Genomic DNA, 27693 nt, shown 5'->3' with positions numbered 1-27693 from the left:
ACATCGGAATCATCGCGGCTGATTTCGCTCCGTGCTCTTCGCCTCCTTGCAGAACGCCATGCAAGTCGCTCGCCTCGCCGGCCTTTACGCCGCTCTCCTGCTCGCCGTCTGCGTGGCTGCGGAGTCGGTGAGTGGCGTTGTCGGGGATTTGCGTGGAGGAGGAGGAGGAGGGGGAGCAGCAAAAGGTTCGCGGTGGGTTTTGTGGGGGGTGGGAAGGAGGGAAATTTGCCCGGGATTGTCCGGCCTTGATTTCTAAGCCATTCTCGCTGGCGGAGTTAGGAGGGAAGACGAAGTTGGGTACCGGGATTCGATCTTCTTCGCCCTTGATGGCTTTGCGGGTCAAGTAATGTGGAAAAGGAGATCGCCCTTTACTCCCGGTGCCACGCCGGAGAGGGAGACCCTTGTCCCCATTTTTCTGGAGAGACGTCCACACATTCTCAAGTAACCCTCTCTCCAAGCGAGGGTCGCTGGGCTAAAGCCGGGGCGAGTCTCCCTTTCTTCGCAGGAAGTTAGGAAAGAGGGAGGGAGAGAGAGAGAGACGCTGCCACCCCTTTGGCCCCCGCTTAGTAGTTTATTCTTACTCGGTCTTGTATTACTTTTTAGCGCAGCGTTTGCTTAACCCGCAGCTATCTCCTCGGTCCTTTTGAGCGTACTGCGATTGGGGAAGGGGGAGAAGCTTCGCTCATGCTTGGCAATCTCTTCAGCCGTCCTTTACGACCAGCGGGATGGTTTTCATCATCTCATTGACTGCCTGGTGGATTCCTAGCCTCTCTCCCCCCCCCCCACCCGCCCCAAATGTTCTCAGAGTCTCCCAAGTACCAGCAAACAGCATGCCGTGTTGTTGCCTTATTTAGCACTTCCTCCAGCTCATAGCTGTGGAATGAGTAACCGCTGACCCAAAGCCTGGCTCTGTTGCAATTCTCCATCGTCACACAGAACCCATTAAGTGAAATTCCCAAGTGTCTGACACATTAGAGATCTGGGGTTTTCCTGTAAATCTGAATGTGGTTGCTTTGCTCCTGAGGCATTCACCTCCTTCTGCTTTTTGAGAAAAGAAAGCCTGTTTTGCTTCTCCTCTCTTCAGTTATTTGGCCAGGCTGTTTTATCCTCCTGCAAACACTCTTCAACCTTTCACCTTGCCAAACACTGGTCTGCCTGTTGCTGATCTCTCAAGTTTGGGTAGAGTGGGTTAGGTTACTGGTCTAGAAATCAGGAGACTGAGTTCTAGTAACAGCCCTAGCCAAGAAAGCCAGCTGGGTGACCGGGGCAGTCACTCTCCCTCAGCCCAACCCTCCCTCACAGAGTCCTTGTTGTGGGAAAAAACAGGAGGAGGAAGTGGTATTTGACATGTTCACCACCAGAGTTGCTTATAAAGTAATAAAGGCTTGATAAAAATCTAATAAATAAAATTCGTTAAAGCTTTGTGATTCCTCGGAGGAGATGGTGGGAGATTAGTTGCAACTTGCTTTATAAGGTTATGCTGGGAGAAGATCAGAAAGCTTGAACAGCAGCACAGAGGAATAATTCAGGCTAAATTGTATTTAGGTTATGTACTTGCTTATGTTTTTAGCAACTTGAGTGAGTTTGTATTTCTAGTGGGGAAGGGTGACATTTATAAACTGGGGCTTCATGTTTAATCCCTCCCCTTTATCTTATTTCAAATGTAGCTCTATTATTCCTTTGCCAGTTTAGTTTTTGTCCTGGTTTCTTGTCTGTCATTTGAGCCTTTGCCTGTAATTGTACTGTGATGTTCTGTGATCTTCTCTTGCAAATTGGTTTTTTATTTCCGTTGGATTTGGGTATGGATTGCAGTTATCTGTAGACTTCAGAAGCGTAATTTTTTTAACCCTCTTGTACTTGCTGTTTACTCTCCTTTGCCTGATTGTTCCTAAAAATTCTGCATTTAATTAATGGAACATAGACTTTCATTTCTTAGTAATGGATCGGCATAGCTTATTTTATTTATAAGCAGTAGTAATTTGTAAAGCTTTCATCAGCAACATTCACTTAGCTTAAAAATGCAAAAAGTCTTGGCCTCAAAACCGATGAGTCTGAGAGAATTTCAAGATAACAAAACATTTCTGAAATTGATCACTTTTGTTTTAAACATTCCTGCAGTTTCTCAGTCAAAGGTTCTGTTGATGGTCTCTTCAGTCTTTAGTAAAATATGTAGTTATCTAGCTTTTCAGAAGGTGTCCTAAATACTAACTGACCTTAATTTTATGGAATACTAAAATGCATGAGAGGTTCTAACTTGTTTTAAGTGAATCCATGCAGAAAGTTACATGAATCTGAGGCCATATTGGGTTAGTCAAAAAGTTCAGAGATTCTAACTGCTTGGTATTCTGTAAAAGAAGGATCAGAAAGGACTTCTAGGAGATGCTGAATTGCTGTTCTCAGCAATTTAACCAGTGCTGAGGGATGCTGGGAGTGGTAGCTCAGCGACATCTGGATTGTGATAGATTACAGGTAGTCCTCAATTTACGACCACAATTGTGCACAAAATTTCTGTTGTTAAGTGAATTTTGCCCATTTTATGATCTCTTTCCACTGTTGTTAAGTGAATCACTGCGGTTGATGAGCTAGTAACACAGTTGTTAAGTTTTTGCTTGTCAAAAGGTTGCAAGAGATGGCCACATGACCTTGGGACACCACAATGTATGGGTCATATAAGTATGGGTCAGTTACCAAGCATCTGAATTTTGATCACACGATCATAGGCAGGCTACAAAAGTAAGTGTGCAAAAAAGATCATAAGTCCCTTTTTTCAGTGCCATTGTAACTTTGAATGGTCACTAAATGAACTGTTGTAAGTCAAAGACTACCTGTACATGCCTTTTCTATAAAAGAATGTCTTATATGGTTGGGATGAACTGAATTAAAATTACTGTAGCCCAAGCTGTGAAACTTGTAGTCTATTTAGTCATTTCCCCCGGACCTTCTGTTTTTGCTGAAAACTGTGTTCCAGGTTCCTTGTGGGCTTATTCACCTGACATATTTTAATAGAACGCTGATGGATTAATCTCTATGATATAGGTTTATCTACAGTGCATGCATCTGGTTTGATGCTGCTGTTTACTCTTTATTTTGCACAAATTCCTCTTAACTCTTTCTGGAAGGCCCCCCCAAGGATTATAACGAAAGGGTGGTGCATGAATCATATTTTACAGTGCTGTGACAGTTGGCATTCACAAAGCCTTGCTGTGGGGAATTGGATTGTGTTGTAAATGCAGCATGCCAAGTTTTTTTTCCATCTTGGTGTTCAGGCAGTGTTAATCAAATTCAAAAAATATATATAAGAATCTGGCTGAGCGTATTGTTTTGAAAAGTAGTGCAGCATTATTAATGAACAAACCGGTTTGTCCTGTCCTGCTGCCATGGATCCCCCAGGCTTGTTCTTTCTACTCTTTCCCAGTTTTGTTTTCTGTTTCTCACAATCAAATCATCATTGTTAGCCTAAATATGTAATTTTATTTCCAATCTATAACATGTGGTTTAGACAGGCTGAGACACAGTACAGATGCATATGCCCTCATTGGGCCAGTATGATATAACTCCCTGTTCAAAGACTGGCCATCTTAGAAACATCTTGAAACAAAGTCAAAGAGGACTAGCTTCCTTTACTAGCATCTTCAGAATATGTTTATCAGTGAATAGCCAAATATTTTGTGTAGTTCTTGAGATTTTTCTATAGTTTCTCGTCATCAAACATGTAGGGATATGTGACAGCAGACAGAATATGCCATAGAATTAAAATATGGTTGGGCCTGTACCATCCAAAGCTATCAACTCATGTCTCCAGAAGATGGGAGTATCTTAAATCTTTTAAACACATAGGAAAGAAATTTGAAAGAAAAATGGACGTTTGTTTAGTTTGTACATGTTATCTGAAATGGCTTCAGTCTTTGACTTCATAATATTTCCCATATAACTGTTATGGCAAATGAATTAGACATGTTCCCACTTTAATAGAACGTAAAGTAGCAGAAACAACAAATAATGAAGAAATCAGCAAAACAGTGGGATGATTAAGGCGGGAACCGTGGAAGTTACGGAGGCGGCTCCCCCATCCGAGAAGCAGCTGAAATGCTTCCATGTTCCCGCCGCTGCTGCCGTTGTTATTGGAGATGGCGCTGGTGACAGAGGGACAGGTGCAGCTCGGCCTGGGCGCTTGGAATGCAGGAACAGGCTGCGCACTGGGACTTTTGCAAACTTGCAGAGCCCGAGGCAGGAGCACTAAGGGTAGCAGCAGCAGACACTCATTCGGCTCTTCTCACACCCACCCAGCCACTTGGGATTAAATCAAAATGCAGCGTGCGGCACTCCCAGGTGCCTCAAAATGTTTTTTTTTTTCCTGTTGTTACGGGGACGGGGGGAAAGCTGGAGCTGGCGAGAGAGGCGCCAGCACCAGTGGGAAGCATGGAAGCTACAGAGGCCTGAGAGGCGGCTGAAACGCTGCCGGACATCCATGCCAACGCTGCCCGCCTGCTGACCCGGGTAAGGGAGGGGTAAGGGAGCCCTCTGTGCTCCACCATGATTGGCTGTTAGGAGCGGCTGATGGTGAGGCATAGCTGCCCGCAGGGCACTCCTAATGGCAAGTTCCCCCCCTGCCTCCCCCCCCCCCAATTTTGCATGTTTTAAACTAGGCCTAATTTTGGGGGAGGGGCTTAACTTCATTTTATGCTTAGAAAACATGCTTGGTCTTCCTATTGGGGAGGTGTATTGTTGGAGAAACATGGTAGCAGCAGAAAGATTATATATTTTTTTGATTGTGTATTAATCTAGAGCTGAATGTAGAAAAGTTGCACAAAATTAGGGCCATTATAAAATATATTTCAGAATATTGATATTATTGCATTGTTTTGGCTCAGTTTCATTGTCAATCCTGCCACCCTAAATTGAGTTAGCTTTTTTTCATATTTACTAGTAAATGAATTAGGACTTGGTTTATTACATTGTGAGACTTTAATAACGGTAAGATATTTTCTGTCCACCTGTTCATTGCTATCACTTGAAACTGTACGACTTCGCCGCTTGTCAAACACCCACAGTTCTTCTAAGCAAAATGCTCAGAATTCTTGAGTGTAAATGTACGGCTGTAGTACTGTAAAACTTTATATAGAGCGGGGAATGGCAACATAGAAAGCTGAGTAAGTGATTCTGGCTGAACTCTTCCTAGGAAAATTCTTGCTTATAGTTGATATGCCTTGCTCTCTTGGCCCAGTATGTCACGCTGGAAAGTCTATGGAAAGACTAAACATGTGGAAAAAGTATGACGTAGTACTGTGGCATATTGATTTTGTCTACAAGTTGCTACTTGAGATGGAAGATGACTAAGTGGAAACAACTCCTGGGTGGTAAAGACAACCCCCTAGTGCTTGTTTTATGTCACATAGGAAATGGAGGAAGGTATATTGCAAAATCAGTGGCAACAGTATTTCATAAATAATATATCCTGTGTCCATCTGACCTGAAACCTTTGGGGTCTTGTAGAGCAGAGAAAGCGTAGTTAGGAAATATTGGTTCTATCAACTACAGCAATGGAATGAGGAGACCTTGTATGGCGATCTAGCATCAAGTCAACATGCACACAGAATGTACACAAGCATCCTGAAAGCTCAGCATTTCTCTACCTTTTTGTAGCTGTTGCGTTGTTATGAACTCGACAGGGAAGGTAAATTTTCCCAAGAGATGTTTGATGTCCTAGCATTTGTTATTGACTGTTTGGCAAATTGCTTAGATTTGGAAGCAATAGAAGCCCTCAGACAAATTCTGCCATAGAATATAGATATGAAGGCCTCGGGAAGTTCAGAGAAAGAGAGATTCTGCAAATAATTCCAAGCAAGATGTATCCATAGTTATTATATAAGATCAGATTTGAAAGCATCAGTGCTCAGCATGAGAATATTAGGTTTTGCGTTCCTGTTGATATTAAAAAATATGGGGTAAACCTGTGAACATCAATTTTTCCTCAGGCCAGAAACACAGGAGGTTGCACTGCTAGTTTGCAACAGAACCTATCTATGGAGGTGTGAGCGGATATTTACAGAGTAAGAGAGTTGGAAGGGACCTTGTAGGTCATCTAGTCCAACCCTTCGCCCAAGAAGACCCTACATGATTTTTGACAGATAGCAGTCTCTTCTCGAAAGCTTCCAGTGATGAAGCTCCCCCAAGATAGCAATATGATCATTTTCAAGCAACTGATTATCTTAGTTTTGATAGTTTTCTTTTTAAAAGCTTTAATGAGACTTGCCTTTTGTAAGTAAAGTGAAACTTAAGAGGAATAACCTTGGTATATTCCAATTCTGAAGCGAATAAGAAATGTTTCTTTAAAAGAAAAACTGTATAATATCTTTTATATGCAGACATGCATTGCAGTTTTATATATACACCCACTGTTCTTCTAATGTGTGTGTGTGTGTGTGTGTGTGTATACATACATACATACATACACACATACTTGCAAGTAATCTTCTCTGAGTTGACTGTCTGATAAGAGGTTATAGGAATGTGGCTGTGATGTGGAGAATTATGGGAAATCTATATATTCTGATATCACTGCAATACACACCTTTTTACGTATTTTTTATGATTATATGCTAAGACTGTAACGCAAATGAAATTGAATCAGTGCTATTTGCCTCTGAAAAGAACATTCTTTCTTAAACTCATTATACCCAGTAAGTCAAGCTTTCTAAACAACTTGACATTCTCAGAAGTTTAAGTCACGTATAAGACCTGCTGCCATTGCTAACTATTTTCAAAAAAATGTTGAGAGTTAGCATTTACAGCCTCACTAAGAAGCAGTCCACTTACATTGTTTTTTTTGTAAATACATGTAGAAAGGTTGAATCCTTCTGTCAAGGAGTTCACAATCTATCAATCTTCCCCACCTTGCTCTTTGTAAATGAGACATGATAATTAAATAAGCATAGCTTATGGAAACTCTTGGTTTTTTGGGAAGCATTTATTGTAATGACTATTTAAAACCCCTCACATGAAGTGGTCATTTGCTGCTCCTTAATCAACATTCTACAGCTGGCCAAATGCTAATACTGATGTATTTCATTTAATCACTTAACAGATTTTGCTTTTAACCTTGCGTTGGACACAAACAAAATTTAACTTGTGGGGGGGGAAGAGCGGGTATGTAAACTGATTATCTGACACAATGACCTCTGGACCCAGAAAATGGGGAACTGATGTTAACTACAGCAGGTTTTCTAAGAACCTACTGTATTAGTTAGTGGTTAGCCTTTCCAATCCAGTCTTGTAGTATAATTCAGCAAAAACATTTATTTACTTTTCTGAATAGACTGGAAAATTCAAAGCATTGTATGCAGAAATTTCCAAAAGTTAAATATGCTTTGGACATTATTAGTATCTATTTAAGACATGTTTGACTCTTGAGATTGTTTTTAATTAGAAGGAAGAATCTTTGCAGTCCTACAGAAAAAGAATCTACTCTTATCTAATCAGGGGATTTGAAGGAGGCTTTTTGTGGGAGCAGGAAAAGTAATATTTCTGTTAACAATACGGGCATCCTTTGGGTAAAGTAAAACTTCCAGGATTTTCAGTGAAGTATGAAGGTGATCCTGTTTGGCCACCTTGCCTAACTAGACTCTTAAGCTGGGTCAGGTTAATATTTGGGTGTAAATGCACTGGAAGATTATTGCTGTAGACCAGACTAGTAAGGCAAAGTGCATCCTGGAAGAAGGAAATGACGAAGTATTCTTATATCTTGCCAAGAACATTGCACTGGAAACATCTGTATAAACACAAGAGGTTGAACTTGACTCCAAAGTAACTTAATTTTTTTAATGGAATGAATTATTATTTTTGTGGTAATGTCATCATAAAAATGTCCTTTGAGAACTAGATTTCTGATGACTGTATGGACATATTTTCTAATTTTCTAGCCATTGCTGCCTTCTGAGATATTTTTTTAGTTTTTCAGTCCAAATTAGGGTCCTGAGACATAAGCGCACCAATGTGCCTACCGTCCCTGTCTTATTGTTTCTTTTATATATATTTTTCTTATATGCATCCATGTATTCATAACTATGTTTTTACTTATACCTATTATCTTGTAAGCAATTGACAAATAAAAATAAACATTGCCTAACTTTTCCAAGTCCTTTCCCCCAAGTTGGATAAACGCTGTTTTTGAGGCCATCTTGATTTAAAATGTTCATGGGAGTAAAGCAAGACAATAATTATCTTTCTTGGCTAGAAAGTAACTTCTGCTGTTACTATTAATACATCTATTTGCCTAATTAAGTATCTTTATTTTATAAAATGGGATGAGCAATCTGTCCAGATGTTAGTGAACTGGAGTTCTCAGCAACTCTGGTCAAAGTCTGGGGACTATAGTTGAGGAATTCTGGGAAGTATAGTTGAAGAGCCACACAGGTTTCCAATGTAACTTGAAATCATGAACTAGATTGGAATTGTTACATATAATGTCCTAGGGATGGTGATAGGGAGACTTAGGTCAGTCAAAACTGATGATTTTGCAAAGCAGAATTAACCATAAAGGTCACCAGCTATATCTTAATTAGTTACAAATTTAAAAAGTTATGCTAATCTTTAGGCATCCTGATTAGATTAAAACAGATAGCATGGACATCATGCAAGAATTTAGCTGTACAAACAAGCCTGGATTATCTTCTTAGTATATCTGAACACAAGCTAACTACATCTGAAATATCCCAGATATAACAAGTGGGAGAGTGCCAGACACTTAAATAATTAAATCAAGCTTTCTTGACACTAAAAAGTTAATCTGATATGGCAAACTAGTTGAGAGGCATAGTTAAAAAAAATAGACTAAGCAGGAGGTAGAATACTTTGTGTTGAAAAGATTTATGTTAACCTCAAAGCAAAAGATAGTATATAGTCAAAATGGAAGATCCAAAGCTACATGTTTCTGAGTACCAGTTGTACCAGTACATGTTTTATGCTCATGACTAATGATTTGGTTGGGCACTATGAACTAACAACGCATAATGCTTTGTTCTGTTCTAGCAGAACAAAGTAAGACACTCACATAGTAAGACACTGGGCCTGCGCACCTCTGAGGTTGACAGCTCGGCGGTTCGATTCCCATGAGTGAATAAACCGTGTAGGGACAAGAAAGCCTCCTCCGAATGCCTTTTGGCATTCAGGCATCCCGCAGGTAAAGATAACACTGCCCAAAAAAATTCCTTTCACAGAGGCAGCCAGCCACCTCGGTGATCCCTGGCTAACACGTGCCATATCACAAATAAATAAAGCACTTAAATTTCTAATTTTCTGCAATTTAAAATTGGTTCTTCTTTATTTTGTTTGATAACTTGGATATCAAGCTATGTACCTGGCTGGGTCCAAGTATACTACTGATATGAGAAATCAATGTCAACTCTTTCTTTCTCTCTCTTACTTAGCATAGCTTTGGACTGCTTATACTAAGTGAATGGTCTCCGGACCACTGCTTTATTTACCTAAATGCTATCTTTAGATAATTTAAGGAATTTTAGCTTTTTTCCCTTGCTTATTCTGTTAACATTCATGTTCTTGTAATTCATATATTCAGAATGATTGCAAGTGCTTCCTGGAAAAGTCTCTAATGCTAGGAAAGGTGGAAGGGAAGAAGAGAATGACCAGCAGCAAGGTGAATGAATCCAGTTAGAATGGCAATGGGTGCAGTGTTGGAAGAGTTAAGGGCAGACCATTGAAGAAATCTATGTGGACATCAGTGGTTGAAAATAACCTGAAGGCACATAAAATCCAAGTGTTCTACCTCTCTGAGCCCATAGGATTAGTTCCCATTCAAAAGTGGCTTTATTTTAAAACGTAGTTTGTATGGATGAAATATAGTTGGAGGGATGGGGTGGAGGTCTTGCACAACAAGGCCTTTTGTTTGATATCTGCAGAGTTGAATCGGTGCATGAGCATAACCTCAGCAGAGTCTGCTGACAGAAGGATTCTCTGAACTTCCTTAGAACTGTGTAGTCATAAAACTGAATAAAGTGATATTTCTCTTTTCTTGCTCAATGTTGTTGTTGTAAGACTTAAACCTTTTACCACTTTACCCAATCCCTTAGCCACGGGGTTTTTTTTTTTAAGGAACTTCAGGAGTCAGAGCAGATGTAAAGATTACAAATTTTCCAAATGGTCAGCAAGTCTCAAAGCAGCATTTTTGTAAATGGGGGATTTGGAAACCTCATGAACTGCAGAGCACAAGATTTACTTTGGCTGAGACACCCTCCGGACCACATAAGCTGCCAAGAGGTTATGTGGTAACTGCATGAGGGCAGAGGCTGTGGGAGTGGCAGGTTTGCCCTTCAGGACTGCTGTTAGAATTCTCTCAATAAGGTTTTGTCCAAATAACACAGTCCGTTAAGTCATGTTAGGTAAATCTGGTGAGCTTATTGCTACAGTAAAGCTGCCCTAAACCTTGTCAATGCATCTTGGAGACCTCCAAGGCCAAAAAATATTATGTAAATTTGTTTAATTAATAAATATTAGGAGCTAAACTTTTCTCCTGCTAGCTTTGGAAGTAATTAGACAGAAGGGTTGCTGTAGTCCCTTATAAACAGTTTGGATGAAGATGTAGTAGCAGACATCTGGTTCTTAAGTTTTAGTCCTCAGTTAACCTTTTCTATATCCTGCCACTGTCAAAACACCATCTAGCAACACATATTCTAAACCATGTTACAAACTAAGGGATTTGGCTGAACCAAAATTAATATATTGCGTGAGAAACCTTTGTGCTTTTCGGGGGGGGGGGGGACGGGCGGACAGGGTAATGCTTTAGACTAGATTAATGGATTGCCTTAATTGTGAGCACCAAACAAGAACTTGCTTAACTCTTGTTTCACATATACTTTAATTGAAAGATTTATACTGGCAAGCAAAGTTTCTTTAATGGAAGGTTGTCTACTGATGTCTATTGATCTTCTGTCCAAAGACTTTAAGCCTCCAGGGAACCCTAAATTTCTTTAAAACAATTTTGAAAATCACGATGAGATAAAATAAGGACATATGCATATTTTTCATGGAATTAAATTCCTGCTGGAATTATAGTCATTTTAATAGTTTTTGCCATTTGTGTATGTAGGTAGAGAATTTTTGCACTTGAAATCTGGATCAGTTAACACAAAAGTATCAGTAGCTTAACCAAAAGGAAATTAGACATGATCTTGCTTTGCAAGCTTGGATGAAGCAGCTTTTCCATTAGGAATGATACACATTATAACTAAAAATTTGCATAATTCCTGGCCAAATGCATTAGAATCAAAGTGATTCAGGGGTCATCTGTGGGATTTACATATGCTGTACTTCTAGAAGAGTGTTACCCTGCAAATTGAAATAGAAAACTTATTTCTTAAGTATAAGGAAATCAAAAAGAACATTTTTTTCACTATATTATATAATATTATGTGGGACTTTGTGATTTTTGTTGGTTTCTTCTGCTATCAACTATTTTCAAAAGTTTTGAAAACACAAGTTTTGAAAACAAAAGTTTTGAAAAGTTTTGAAAACACAACATGATTATAGAAAAATAAAATAAAACATGATTATGTAAAACATGTGGGCCAATTAAATGTACATAGCAATAATATTTGCCTGGCATTCCTACCTGTTGCTATGATAATGTTCAGAACCTTATATCTGCCAGACTTTTAGATTGGAGTTGGCATTTTATTTTATTATTATTATTTGGAAACTGCAATCAACACAGAATATATGTACAGGAAAAAAACTCCCAATATGGCTTTAGTTGCTGAGTTGCTTTTACCCGCAAAAGAGGGCTGCTTCTTTTTGCAGTAGAGTCTCTGATTCAGAAGTGGAAGGAATTAATTTTGTATTTCTTCTATGCCACCTTTCACACTCTTCAATTTTCTGCTCAAGGGAACTGCAGGAAGAAGAATTGGTTGTTCCTAGGATATCTCTGCATTCAAATGTGCATGTGCCTGGAGTGTGAGAAAATTAAGAAGGAACCGACACAAGTGTGCCTTAATCAGGGCTTTTCTGCCATTTTAATCCAATCTTGCACAATCTTGTTCCATTCACCTACAGATTGGATTAAAAATGAATAGCCCTGATAAAGACACACTTGTCTCAGTCCTTCCTAATTTTGATAAAGTCAGCGGATACTTAGCAAGATAAAATACGTTGGAAGACAATTGTCCACCCATTCTGTGAAGGAGGGTTTATGGTCTATGCTTGAGTTTTCTGCTTTCTCCTGTCATTCTGTTTTGCACATTCCTGGGAAATTGAACAAACAAGCTTTATTATCACCCACCTAAGTAAACAGTTGAACTGTGTACGTTCACAAAAGAGTGCACACACGTGAGAGTGTTTGAGAGTGTTTGACCGTATCTGGGAGGGAGCAGAGTGTTGTTTTAGATTTAATAGGATCCATTCCTCCTGCACCTCCTATCTGAGTCAGAACAGAATCAAGAACTAGCATGTTTGAAAAATCAAGACTGGCAAGAATCATAGTGCCATTAAAGTCAATGTTTTACTGGCTTGAGAATTGTTTTTAAACCCACCTGTCATACATAAATGCCACACCCCACCAGAGAGTTTTGCATCTCGTTGGCTATTATTAGGCAAGATCATGGATGAGGCAGTTCCACAGGAAAGAAGCAAATTAATTCACCTGTTTGTTCCCCTTGGCAACTTAACAAAAATGGCAGCTTTCCTAAAAGTGTATTGTCACTTGAACTGGCCAGATACTGTAAAAGATAAATAAATTTGCCATACACATTTTTCTGTTTGGGGTACTGAAAAAATAAATGTACTTCTGCAAGCTTGCAAGCTTGCAAACTGTTAATGATACATCAATACTTCATTTCCTAAGCTGCTTGGCTCAGAATTTTGGACTTGAAGATATGTACTTGATTGCTGTGGCTGTTTTACTTTTTTGCCATGTATACATTAATAAGGATTAAATGGAATAATCTGAACTTTAATTATTTGTTTTACTGAAAAGAGCAGAAAATGTGACATCTAGACTAAGAAATTATTTGGCTTTGGACAATCCTTGGATAGATTTGAAGGTTGCAATCATAGGCTTTCTTTTGCTAAAGCTACAAATAAGATTTCCTTAGAATCTGATTGTCTTCAAGATGGGTGTTCTGAATTAGCACCAAGTCAATCTGAAAAACAACAAACTGGTTATTAAACTATAATTTTTGAGTGGACATTTCAAGTCATGAAAAAGAACCTATTAAATTTGCTGGCTTTCCTGAGAGCCATATCAATAAAAGTATCTTCACTCTCTGCACTAATAATACTTTTATTGTGCATTATTGGGCACATTAGTTGTATAGTTAACTATCAGAATTGTAAATATTTATATCTTTCTACAGTTTCATTCCTAACTAGCAGCTTCAAGGCATATTTGTGTGCTTGCACAGATTTGTGGCTGGTAGCTGAGAAGTAAATCTTTCAGCGATTTGTAGGTTAGAAAATCTGCTTCTCCACCCTTCTGCTCGTCCCTATGATGTTTACTAATCTCACTTGGCACTCAATATGGGTAAAAGCTGCTTAATGCTCAGAAAATACACTGGAACTGGATTAAATGTAGAAATGACAGACTCTAGTAGCTAAAAGATTCAGCTGGAGAGTCGATTAAGAGCCAGGCTCAAGGAGACTGTCAGAGCTACAAGAACTCCTTTTCGGTCAAAAACCTTTCTGGCACATGTATTGTGATGAAGTCATGGTGGAGTTTAAAAAAAAACAAAACCAAAGCCAGAATCTATATATCACACTAGCCTTATGTTCTGAACCCCAGTAAGACTTTATATAGTAAAAAAGCAGGTCATAGCCAGCAAGTCAAGTACACCATCCCTGCTCCTCTTCATAAGAATGTGAAAGCTATAGAAAGGAAATATAGCAACTTTGTTCTTATCTAGTTTTTTTTTCAATACAGTATACATCTAGTGAATACTTCTGGTACAGAAAAAACTAATAACTGACTGTCTAATAGATCCCATGTAAAATTGCCAGCTTATTTTACAAAAAGCAAAATTGGGAAATCTGGAGGGCTTTCTTCAGGCAAAGCAAATCATTTGAAACTTGGGGATCTTTTTAAAGAATAGCTATATTCACATATCTCCCTGCCCGTTTGAGTTGAATATTAAGTTAGTGAAGCTGATTATATATCTATATATGTGTGTGTAACTCTGAAGCTGAAACTCAAAAAGGTGTGAAGCAAGACAATAATATATATCAGAAAAGACAGCCAATATGTATTTAAATTTAAATATTAGATATATATCCTGTCTTTCATTTGAGAGCTGTATATGTCTTATCCTATCCTCCTACCTTCCTGTCAACAACAAATCTGTGAGGTAGATTAGGCTGAGGGAATGAGTGACTGACTCAAAGTCACTCAGTGAGCTTCTGGGTCTCTTTCCTCCTAGTCAAGTATTTGACCACTCTACCATTGTGGCATTAAAATTCCTGAGCACAGACTTCCGGTTTGCAAGGCTATGGCGGTAGCAGGAATCCACGATCGTACGCGGTCCCTGCCGCGCTCGCAGCTGGAGTGCCCCCGATCCAGTTGGATTTGGGGGCTAAGAGTTACCCCGTAGAGGTGACTGAAGACAGGGGAGATCCAGCAGGGGTCCGGGGGAATCGCAACCCCCCCTCCTCAGCTGGCTTAACTCCCTTTTCCAAAAGCGGTGGCGCGGCGGTCAGCAATGGCTGCCACAAAGAAGCTTTCATCCAGACAAGAATGTGCAGGAGGAAGCTGAGAAAGTGAATGTTTTTGGCTGAACCAGGATAACAAGTAACATCTAAATACCCTGGAAACTTAACTTCATTAAAGATACATTGTTCCCAAAGAAGATCGTAAAAAGTGGCAGATGAAAGTTAAAAGGGAAAGTTTTGTTTTTTTCTCACACTCCTTCCCTACGGAGATAGCAGATGGAAATCGGAAAAACCCGTTTTGGCATCAGCAGGTAATTAAATTTGAAAATTAAAGCCAAGGGGACATTAAAGATTTCTGAAGATTGGAATTAGAAAAAAAAAATCTTTTTTTGCTATAAGTGAGAAGGGAGAGGTAAAGAATTAATATTAAGACTTCGCTGGAGGAGGCTGCTTGGAGCTTATAAGATCAGAGTTAAACTGTAATAAGACTTGTAAAAGATACATTTTGGAACTTTGCAATTGAATTCTACCCCCAGGAAGAGAAAGTATAAAAAGAAGAAAGTGCTAAATGAAACAGCTTGTGTCTATTTGGATTGCTTGGTGACTTTGGGACCTTTGGAAATTATTTTTTGAAAGATTAAAAACATTTGGGTTGTTTAAAATTTTTTCACAATGGCATTATCCGTTGAAGAACTGAAAATGGAATTAAAAAAGTTAAAAGAAGAGGAACAAGAAGGGAAGGGCTCTTCTGGATCTGTTTTTCATTTCTTAGAAATGGCGATTTCTACCCATCAGGAATTACAAGAACAAGAAGGTTGGGAGGAAGAAGAAGAAGCCATCTTTAATGAACAAACAACTTTAACTGGGGAAGAAAAGGGAAAGAGGGGAAAGAGAATGGAGAATTTAAGACTTAAAAGAACAACCAAAAAAGGGAAAAATAAGGTGAAAAATTGATACAATGTCAGAAAGCAACAGAAAAGAGGAATACAGAAGAGTGTGGAGATTAAGAGGATGGAGATCAAGAGACGGAGGGGGGGTAAAAAGGCTAGATCGGAGAAGAAAGGAAGGGAAAAAGTGAAGAGAAGTTACAAAAGTTTGAAACAAGATGTAAAGAAACAGGTTTTTTTTCAGAGATAAAGGGTAAAAACATAATTAAAAAAGAGATTCTGGAAAAGTACATAAGACTGTATTGAACATTATAAGATTTAATAAAATATTAAAGGGAATGTGTAAAATGCTTAAGATTTAATGATAGAGTTTAATTTGTTATGGATTATTGTTTTAATTATATCATAAACTTATTTTCTTATTTTAAAATGTAGTACGTAGCTTTAGAATGTACTAAGCAGAATCAGAATGAAAACTATATATTATTTTAAGTGTTAAATTTAGGGGAAAGATATAAAAGCATCATACTTCAATCAGTGATTACAGGAGAAATTTTGTGTTAAAAGAGAAAAGATAAATTGATAATTGAAACAGAACGGACAAAAGATACAAGTATAATGATTTAAATCGAGATGAAATAAATAAAATAGAATTAAGAGAGTGAAAAGAGGGGAGAAGCCATATAGAAAATATAGAATGGTAAATAAGATATGAAATGGTATATAAAGTGAGCATGAATTTGATTTATGTCTGTACAAAAAGATGTAATCCGCTTTCCAAAAGGAAGTTTTATGTTTTCATGTTTTGTGTTTTGTTTGTGTATGTTTGTTTATTGAAAATTAATAAAACTTTTATAAAAAAAAATTCCTGAGCACACAGAATTGTGTAATTAAAACTGCATAAGGGGTGTGTTTTGGAGAAAGTGTGTGGTCTATTCAAATGAAGTTTGTAATAAACTTGGTATTACACATACAAAGTACATTGTTTAATGCTCTCATACTGTGTTTCTGAGTGAATCAGATATCCTGATTCAAATGAAAACTTTATTCACTTGTTTAATTTGGTTATTTAGTTGACCCTTTGTCTGGGTTTCTTGGTACAGTAAAAAAAGTCATTTTTTTAGTTGAGTTCAACTCTTGTTGATTTCAGGATATACCATTGCTTTTTGCAGAATGTGTCTATCAAAATTTGAAAGATGGTGGCAATGGTGTTGTGATAAATCATCTTACAGATTTTGACAGCACATACAGAAGGACCTTTGTGGACATATCCATGTGCTAAAGCACTGAACCACAAACTAATCAAACAGGCCAGATTCAGTGGCCAATATGGTAAAGGATCAGGTTAAAACTAAACAGCATACTATTTTGTATGAATGTAGCCACTGAAACTGTCTTTGACCTGATTAAGTATGTTGCATAATACCAGTCAAAATAAAACAGTGCAGGATATATGGAACGTGAGATAAGATGGACTCTTTGGAATCTAACTGAAGACCAAGAATATGCCACATGGCAAGGGAGAAAAGAAATATGGCTGCCTTAAGAAGGCAGATTTTGCTGTGACTAGGCCTTCATCTAGATCACGGGTGTCAAATTTGCGGCATCACATTGCCTTCACATGATGTATTGTGAAGTTTTCCCCTTCGTGGAACTGAGGTGGGCATGGCCTGTCTGTGACACATTCGGCACATGGGCCACCAGTTTGATACCCCTGATCTGGATGGTGAAGATGCCCAACTTCAGTTAAGTTTGAATAGCGACTGAAAGTACTTTCCACTTTTTGAGGTTCCTGTGATGGGTAATCTGTAATTAATTTTCCTAAACTTTCTGATCTTAATCTCAACATTAAGTTAAACAAATTGGTTAATGTCTAGATATTTTGATGTATCCTTTGCAGACTTGGACTTTCATATTTGCAGAAAATGAGATTTTTTTTTAGTAAAGAGGCTATTCAGCTGATTTTCCCTTTAATGTACCTTTTTGAAAGTAGATTTTCAGCACTTGCTACACCCACAATAAAATCTGAAAAGAGTCTGAAAATTATGATTACTACTTTAAAATCATTCTAGGTGTTGATGACAGATCTCATTAGCTGCAAGATCATGCATGCAATTAAATCTGTTTTATTCAAAGTATTAAATATAAGTGGGAGAGAGTATTACTAAAGCATGTTTTATGCCAATATTTATATTTTTCTTTTCTTTCTTTTTTTAAAAAGAGTGAATATTCTACATATGGTCTCATATATGTTGATAGTTTGGTGTTGATGGTCTTAAAATTTGAGTAACATTATTTTGAATGAAATCTTTGATTATGTAAAGTGCTCCATTTTACCACTGAAACCTACCTATCCTCTTTCAATTAAACTCCAGTAGTATTAGAAGCCATTTGATTATATATGTCTGGTCCTTGACCTTGCTTATCCTCTGTTAATACACCATCTACTGTTTTCAACTTTTTTCTTGTAGTAAAATCTGTTCAGTCTTTTCAAACTCTTATCAGCAACAGAATGACTGTTGAAGAAAAGTTGCATTGATGAGTCAATAAAGTGAATGCAGTCTGAGTTGGCATATATAGGTGTGTCCATTATGTCTGTTCTGCAAAGAGGACAAAAGTGAATCACAGTGTATGAGTTCATGAGTGACATGCACAAAGAGTTCACAATACCCCTGGCATCAGAAGCCAAAACTTGCTAGCAAAACATATCCTGTTTGCAGAGCTCTGATCAGGCAAGGTTTATTCAGAACCTTTAGATTCTGCAGCTTGGCATACTGCCATACCTTGTTGTTTAGGAATTTCTGAAGCCATTTGGCAGTGGTACCGAGCTTGTATCTGGTACTTGGATCTAATTCTCAAAGCTGTAATTCAACACATAAACATTCCAGAAGGATATTCTAGTGGATGGTGCAGCCTTTAGGGCTGTGGATAGGAAAATCTGAAAGGATCCTTCTAGCCCTCACATGTTCATTTCTCGCAAGTTCTCACTGCTGCTGCTAAATAAATGGATTAAATTATACTTGCCTGCAAACTCTGATACTTCTCTTCAAGCAGATGGAGAACTTGTTTTCAAAAGCAAGGCCATAAGTTATCAAAGTAACAGAACTAACCATCCACTGATTTTGGAATGTAGTCGCCTGCAATTTTAAATTGCAAGGTCCCAGTTACTGTGCTATCCAAGGCTCAATGGTATACAGCAGGAAGCTGGCTTATCTCGTAGCACTGTAATACAGGACTGCTCTGGTTCCTTGAAGGCACAAGGCAAATGGGCTCTGATAAAATCATGTAGTTTGATATCTCAACCTTGGCAAAGTCACTTTGGCTTTTATGTATTGTAGAGCAGCTTATCTGTTGTTGCAATGCTAGCTTTATATCTGTAGCTGTAATTAGGTCGCAGCATTGAAGCCTTTTTTAAAAAAAATTTTCAAAGGGCAGTTCCTGAGTTTCCTTTATAAAGAGTAATGTTCTTAATGGAACACTTAATTCAAGTGAGTTATTTTTTTTTACAGACTAGTCCCTTTGATCCTCTGTCAGCTAAATTTTCATATTGAGTTACAAACAAATCTTATCAGTTTTAACTTGAATGTAATAGTCCCATTTAAAAACATTTACTAATATATTATAGGTAAAGGTCTCAGAGAAGTAAATAATTTTTCTTTAAATATACCTGGCTTCAGACATTAGCATTCATTCTGGGGAAAAAATTACACTTGGCTCACTAAGAGTATACAAGTAAAAAGTTGGTTGCATGATGTTTGGCAAAAAAAAGTGAATTGGTGACAATGCTGTAAGAAAGTTGTTCCATTTTGCCCACTGTATCAAATATTGTTTCTATCTTTAAAATTAACTATGGAGAAATGGCAGCACAAATATAAGAAGGGTAACAAATTATACTACTACATTCTTTCCTACTGGATCTTGGTTTTTAATAAATTAGGTCCTGTTTCTAAAGTGATGACCTGACAATCCCAGCTTAAATCCTTGTCAACAAAGGAGTTTGAATGGCATGAATATTGCTCAATATACAGTCCCAATTAGTTATAGTACTAATCTTACTAATCTGCAGAGGTACCAATATTTCTCTCCCCCCCTGTAAATCTTCAATATTCATTAATTTCCCTGTTCATTTCTTTTTCTCTCTCTCTTTCTCTCTTTTTAGGTGAGAGAAACTGAGATTATGGATCCAAAACTGAACATAGAGGAATTTGCATCTGGTGACTTGCCAGATGATGAAGATGCAAGGTCAGACTTAACAGTTGATTATAATGATGGCGATGAGTTCTCGGGTTCAGGAGATGAACAAGGTAGGTCTTTCTCAGTACTAACTCCTGATCAAATTCATGTTTTGTTTTTGCTAATTATGTATCAATGGGAATGGTGCTTCAATATATAAAAGACCATAGTTCATAAATCTGAGGTTACATTTCAACTTAGACTTACTGTGCTGCTATTTACTTTGTTGAATACCATTTGTCTAGCAAATTTGAGATGACAGTATTGAATTTCTCGGCTTTGACCTGGGAATGGTTCCTCAGCTGAGTAGAATTCATAAACTTTGGAGAACTTCCTGCTTTGTATTTTTTGATCATTCAAATGTAACCCACCTGGTTCACATTTTTAACTTGTAATACTTCCAATACCCTTGTTTCCACATGCCCAGTAATGGGAGAGCCTCACATTGTCTAAATTTTCTAATTCTCCTTTCAAGAAAACCTGCTATCCTCTGGTTAATTTGATAACATTTTTAACACTCTTTTGGGGGGTGGGTGGGGTGGACATGGCTTTTGACATTTCATATATCATTTTTTTCTGAAGAAGACTTTTTTTTATTCCTTCTCTGTTTCTATCTTCTATTTGCAACTAATCTACCAAGCAGTCTTGGTTCTTCCCAAATTCTCAACACAAACTTTGCCCTCATGTACACTGAGTTCTCATGAAAAACAAACTCTGAAACTAGCACACGGCAAGTTGAGGCAAATCTGGTGGTTAATATGAGTCAAGGACTCATACCATCTTCAAGAAATGGGTGTTTTAAAAAAGCCAGCAGGTTCCTTGCAAGGCAAGCCAAAATACATTTTGAATGACTTGTAATTCAGGTCTTCGTAACTAGTTGCAAGATCTAGTGAGACGGAAGTATTTGATAGAGTGTGCACGACCTGGTGCAAACTATCCAAAAGAACTTGACAGATTAAGCTAGCGATTGTTTTGAAATACTGCATTTCACAACTTTAATATTAGCAAGGATTAAATATTGTTTTCTTTCCTGTAGGTTATACAGATATGGAGGATAAATTGGTTTCTGCCACCAGTAGCACTATGGTAGGTATTTCCACTTGAAATTGAATTTCTGAAGTAGCTGGTCATTGGCTTTCCTACCTTTCACCATGAATGATGCACTAAAATGAAAAATATCACGTACAAAAGAAAAAGCAGTTTACAGATATATAAATGTCTGCTCCATGCAAGAAGGGGAAACTTGGTTCTTCGTTAAAACAAAAGACAGGACAAGGGACAATGTATTGAAATTAAAGAAAAAAGGAATGAAATTAAAGAATGGAAACCTAGATGGATTATTTGGGAAAAAATCCTGACAGTAAATGTAGTTAAGCAATAGAACAGTCACCCTAGAACTTCTGGGTACTGCAATTAGATTGCCATGGTTTCATGCAGTGTTTTTCAAAGTTGGCAATTTTAAGATATGTGAATTTCAACTTCCAGTTTTCCATAACCAGCATATTGGGAGTTAGAGTCCACACATCTTAAAGGTGGATTTTGACACTGCTGCAGTTGGTCTAGATCAGGGGTCGCCAACCTTTTGGACCTCAGGGACCACCAAACTCATAATTTTAAATCACGTAGACCACTAATATGAATTTTGACTGACGGTGGCTTGATGATGTTTTCCCAGGGACTCTGCAGAAAGCAGCAGAGACTCTGGAAAATCCACAAAAAAGTATGCAGGAAAATTCCCCGTCCTGTTTTCCTAACGATCTATCATTCTTTATTTGGGATCGCAGGATACCATCTCCAGCTCTGTTCTCAGGGAGGTGGGGGAAAGAGAGAGAGACTGTTGGCTTCATGCAAGGAAAACAGCAGAAGCAGCAGAAGTCTTTCTTTCTCTCCCCCAAACTCCGCCAGAAATGAGTCTTGTGAGACTTGTCGTGCTGGTGCAGCCTCTTGGAGTAGGATGCCTTGCAGGGTCCCAAAGACAGAGTTTGGGGGGACAGAAAGAAAGACTTTTGCTACTTTCCTTGCGTGCAGCCAAAAGCAGAAGAAGAAAGAAGTGGAAAGAAGCAGCCTGGTGGCCAGGCGATGCGTGTGGTGCGTGTGGGGCATATTCCCCCTCCCCCTTTCCCCCCTCCCCTCACTACCTTGTGTTGTTCGCAATGCAAGCGACGCAAGCCTTGTGTTCCTGCGGGCCATGTGGGCAGCGTAGCCTTATGTTTCCATGCAGCATGGATTAATTGCTTTGGGGGGGTGACATTTCTCTGTGGACCATCAAAATTTTCTCGTGGACCACCAGTGATCCCCAGCCCACTGGTTGGCGACCACTGGTCTAGATGACCTGTAAGACATACTTTCTGGGAATCTGTGGTTATTGCCTAGTTACCTACTGCGAATATCAATCTCTTCTACTCTTAGTTAAAAAAAAAGTGTGGAGAGAAAATGTGTACTGTGTAGGAAAATGGCATAGTAGAAACTCTTAATAGCATTATTAATGTCCACAGGTAGTGTGTAACACTAGTTGCATACCTGATTCCAACAAGGAGCTGTTGTGTACTCTCCGATTTTTGGGTCATTATATTGCCTCCAAATGTCTGATCAGCCCTAAATAGAAACACTTGAAATAAGGAGGTGGGGGTGGTAGCAAAGTCTGGCTTTTTAAAATGCTCAACAGCACTCATAGTACTACTGCTCTCAAGTGTATGTTAAAGGTAGGATTGACATTCTTCTCTTTACTAGGATTCCATGGACAACTCTATTCCTGACTCCAAAAAAGATTCCAAGGATGAAATTGCACCAGCTGTCATAGACAATGAGATTATTGTACCCAAAAAATCATCTCCTGAAGGAGAAGAGCTGTCTAACAAGGTCTCAATGGCCAGCACAGCCAATGGGAGCATCTTTGAGAGAACAGAAGTGCTTGCAGGTAATCATCGTTTGGATGGATGGATAAACTCTGCTCTCCATAACTAAGGAAAAGGCCATGCTTTCTGAACCAAAGTTTTTTTAAAAAATCAGGACTGTCCCATACAGACACAAATCATAATACTGCTAGTTTTAATCTTAAAAAAAACAAACCAGAATGGTTTGAGTACTAGTTTAAAATTACTTTTTCTCAGTCTCCATAGCTATTTTTTTTTTAAAGAGAATGTGTATGAGAAGTTAGGACATATAAGTTGAACATTTCTAAGGAATTTGGTGTTCCATCTGCAGTGTTGCTTAAATCAGAAGGGGCACATTTGATTAATCAAACAAGGTAAAAAAACTAAAGTCTTCTGATAAAGATTCCCCCCACTCCCCAGCTATTGATGATCCATGATCTTCACAAGGTTCAGAGTTGTGAGTTTATTGATGGAAGCTTATCTCAGCAAGCATTGCTGCTTTGCTACCTACAGAAAAGCTACTGTATCTTCATAGTAGCTTATGTTGATCGATTTCAGATACATGAACTGTTCTCTAGAAGTAGGAGTACAGACACAGTAGGAGTATGCAAGACACAGGCAGATCATATCCATGGATAAGTGCAGCCCTCTTGACTATTGGATGGAGGTTTTGGAATACTGAAGATCTACCATATCCTCCATTTCTGCCTCATTCGAGGATAATTCTGGAAAATATGAATTGCAATATAATAACTGCACAGACAGTAATCCAGTGTCTTTCCCCAGTCCCCAACATTTAATGTTTTTGCTGAATGGCTGTTCACCTCATTTTCAGAGCTAGATTTTTTTTTTTTAAAAAAAAAAATTCCTGTCTTGACTAGAAGCTTTCCAGGATCATTTTCCAGGCATCCATTGTTCAGCCAGAAGTGTAACGGTAGCTTTGCTGCCTTTATTTGTTTTGTTTTTTTCAGTGTAAACTTCAGTTTTATGTAGTGGATGATACTTACTTTGAGCCAGAACTAAAAGCAGGATAGAAAATGGTTCCCAGCAGCTATTTCTACAACTTTAACGGCAGTGGTAAAGTTGTACTGTTGGACAGGAGTGGAATGTCAATGCAGGGCTTTTTAAATTTCCATGGCATTTATTCCACTTTTCTCTTTTTTCTTTCTCTCTCTTTCCTCCATCCTTTCCCACTTCAGCTCTTATTGCAGGTGGAGCAGTTGGGCTCTTGTTTGCTGTCTTCCTGATTCTGCTCCTAATCTACCGCATGAAGAAGAAGGATGAGGGTAGTTATGACCTTGGCAAGAAACCCATCTACAAGAAAGCTCCTACAAATGAATTCTACGCCTAAGGCTTGCCAGTACTTGATATACCAACTCGGGAGTCAGAAATAGACTTTGTAAAAAGAAAAGGAAAAAAAAAAAGCATTTGGACCATGGACAAAATGCTCTGAAACAAATACTCTTTTGGATCTAATGTCAAACTGTTGTTTGTTTTTTAAATCCTCCTTTCCAGCCCTTCCTACTAAGAAATGGAGATATAAAATAAATAAAGTATTCAGAATCCCAGGATGGGGAAGGGAAACCCCACACAAAGTAGCGTGTGCTTTAAATATTGGAAAGGAAAATTTGTTGAATTTTATATTTGGGTGAAGGGGGTTGTATATGAAACTCTTGCATTTGGTTGCAGTGCTTCAGCTTACCTGGTTTTAGAGAAAGTATTAAGAGGACTGTCCCATAGCCAGCTTAGGGAATCACAAAAGGTGTGATCAGCCACTGTCATCATTTTTTTTAAGAACAAAAGTTATTTATGAAATTTCCTACACTACATGCATCATAAATTAGCCTGGGTCTTGAGAAAATTATTCAGTAGCTCTGCCTATAGTTTGGGCCTTGTTGAGAGAAGCAGTTATTATGTAAAGAAGGATTTCCTTCAGGTTTCCTTCTTTTGGAGAGCAGGTACTCAGTCACCTATAAAAGCAAATTGTTAGAGGAATACCATGTCTTCCATTTTGTAATAGGATACTTTTAGTGGAGAGGATTTCACTAAAAAATGTCAATAGCTGCCTATAAAATCCATCAAAATACTGCTTAATAATAATAATAAAGTTTTATAGTCATTCATAGACATTCACTTGTAGTTCCTCCCTTCCTGTTGCTGGACATCTTTCTACCAAGATAGCATTTCAGATAAATGATTGCACAACCTGAGAATGTTTCAGCTTTTTGCATTCATATCATAAACGATACTAAACAAGTGACAAGAAGATATTTATGTATTTTTTTCCAAATAAAAGCAAAGATGTGTTTGTTTTTAATAGAACTATTTATAGTTTCCAAGATGGCTGCTCTGTTTTGAGTAACTTTTTATATGTAAAACACTAATATAATGAAACTCCTAATGATTGTGAAAACTATTTAAGCTTTATTCTGTGTATTTTATATATATATATCCTAGATGCAATAATCTCTGCTTAGAATTAATGTTTATGTGCAAAATTGATTTTCTCTGAAATAAGTGTAATGGGGGGGAGGTTTTTTTAGCTTTGTAATATATTATCGTTACTATAGAGGTATATTTTTTCAGTAAAGTGCACAGTTTTTATAAAAATACCAGAAGGACTTTATGCAGTTTTTCTGCATGGGTGATGGGGTTACTTTCTCTGATTTATGGAATTTTGTTTTGTTTTTAATACCAGCCTATTAAGTGGAGCAACAACTTCACAGAGCCACGAATGGCAACTGAAAGTAACTCAGATAAACTGAGATCTGGATTTTGCTCTTAACTTCACTTGCATGGTCAGTTGGTAACTTGGGGAGGAGGCCTTGCTTTGAGAGTGGTGGGGCTGCTTTACAAAGATAATTCAGCTAGCTTAAGAAATAGCACACAAAGTGGTCTGGAAGCACATGGTACGAATATTTCTTTCTCTTAGCAACTTGGTCCTTTCGTGAAAACAACCAAGACATTATAATGCTAAAGCAAGCTTTTGTTCCCTTTTAGAACCTTGGCTGATGCCCTTGGCTTTCGAAATTCTGAATGAGCATACAGCTATTTCTCCTCTAAGGAATAGAGACGCTGATTGTATTTGGCAAAAAATGTCTTGGGGAGAATTTGCGATCCATCCATAACAAGCTAGGACAGATAGAAGATTTTGAATAGCCTGCCTCTTCTGTACCAGCTCAGACTGAAGTGTGAAATTGCTGCAGCTGGGCTGGTTTTCAGGTAGAGGACATAGCTTGGTGAAGATGCTTGTACTTATTACTTTAATTAGCATCCTATGCATTCCATTGAAGGATCATGCAAAGCTGCTGCTTCAGAACAATGACATGTGAGGTGTATATTTTTATCTAAGATTTTTACTTGGAAAAACCCTATTAATTCCAAAATCCTTTTAAGGGCTTCAGTCAATGTGGTGAGATAAAACTTATCAATTTTGATGTGCTCTCCCCCTGTTTTTAGACTATTGCTTATACAGCAGAAGTTGTGACTCTTCAACTTACTTAGTAGAAGCCAAAGGGAAAACAGCCTGAGTCATATAAATCCCGACATATCATCTTGATCTTTTCCTAATTTTACATCCTTTTAAAAGCGTTACATAATTTTGTGCTTCCCTTTGCAAAACTCATGTTACTAAAAGTGGCCTGGGCAAAGCTCTGTACCAATGTTTATTCATAGTTGCATAAGGACTGTTCTCCCTTTTCTGCTTTTGGCAGCAAATTCATGCTATGTTTTTTATCATGTCATTATGGGATTGCTAAACATATGGCTAAAGTTAAGCCTATGCCAAGGGTTCTGTTTCAGCAATAGCGTCATTCTTTTTAAATTGGGTCTGCTTTAGGAATTGTTTTTTTGGGGAGTAGGAGGCAGATATAGCAAAAAAACACTTGATTAGCATTACTTGGAAAATATGGATCCCATGTCTGCCTTTGGTTGCTTGAATATTTCTTGTATATTACTTTCACTGTCGCTGATTTGATAAAATAAACTGGTACTTTCTAACATTCTGCCTTGTATAATTAAACTCTGAATCTTGGAGAGGTGCTAACACTCCCCCTCTACCCCGCCTACTTTTTTAGGGAAGGCTCTAAAACTCTTTTTCAATCTTGGTTTTTAAGATGTATGGAGTTTAACTTCCAGAATTCTCAGCCAGCCATGAGATTTGGAAAAAACTAAATGGTCTAACCCACAGGTATTAAACTCACATTGTCATGGCAGCATCACATGACGTATTGGGGCTTTTTTCCCCTTCACTAAACTGGGCCTGGCCATGACCAGCACATGACACATTCGGCCCATCGGCCAGGAGTTTGACAACCCTGGTCTAATCTTTCAGTTTATAGTTGCCTGCCTTGAAACTAAAATGATGGCTTCTGTGTTTGTGGAAAGGATAGAAGTGCTACTTAGATGGTGACCACAGGTTGGTCTCTAGAGAAACCAGATCCATCCTTGTATAGACAGTGAAGCCTTGACTTGTGTGTTGTCAGTCATTTGCTGCATCTAACCCTAAGCCTGGTTCTGTAAACGATGGGTAAGATAACAAGTTTAACACTAACTTTCTTAGATTGAAGAAGCTATTTGGATAAGCAGCGAAGTGTTTCAAATCGGCAAGAAAAAGTCCAGTTTCACTTTCAGAAAGCAATCTTAAAGGTTCTGTTCACAAGCTACATCACAGGAAACATTTTATTTATGACATAGTGTTATTTGTAAGTCAAATTATTATGGTATGTTCAACTAACCATGATTGAAAGCAATGTGTGAACCCAACTACTGTGTTCAGATCATAAAGTGCCATAAATGGCACAGAATGCAGCTTATAGTGAAACCCATGCTGTAATTTTCCGTTAAGAAGTAGAGAAAGACTCTTACCTGAAACCCAAGAGAGTTGCCTTAAACTCAGTAAATTCACATGCACCTTTTAATTTGAGTATAATGGAGCACTTTTATGGTTGCAATCAAAATGATTAAAAGATTTCTTTGAACATGGCTTGGTGATGAGTTGTAGGAACAAAGAGTATCTGCAATTGAAGCATATATGTAGTATATATTGTTGATAT

General features: G+C 38.1%; 1 protein-coding gene across 1 annotated transcript; it reads left to right on the top strand.

The window, feature by feature from the left end:
• SDC4 (syndecan 4) lies at window positions 1-26640 on the top strand. The gene is made up of 5 exons (XM_026697562.2): window positions 1-127; window positions 19693-19837; window positions 20803-20852; window positions 22497-22683; window positions 23839-26640. Exons 1-5 carry the CDS (start codon window positions 59-61, stop codon window positions 23988-23990), a joined length of 603 nt encoding a protein of 200 aa, XP_026553347.1. The 5' UTR covers window positions 1-58; the 3' UTR covers window positions 23991-26640.
• Window positions 26641-27693: the final 1053 nt, after the last annotated feature.

This window comes from Pseudonaja textilis, chromosome 3 (assembly GCF_049901715.1).
Source record: "Pseudonaja textilis isolate UNSWEBS1 chromosome 3, rPseTex1.2, whole genome shotgun sequence".
Lineage (NCBI taxonomy): Eukaryota > Metazoa > Chordata > Lepidosauria > Squamata > Elapidae > Pseudonaja > Pseudonaja textilis.
This window is presented reverse-complemented; position numbering and strand designations above follow the sequence as displayed.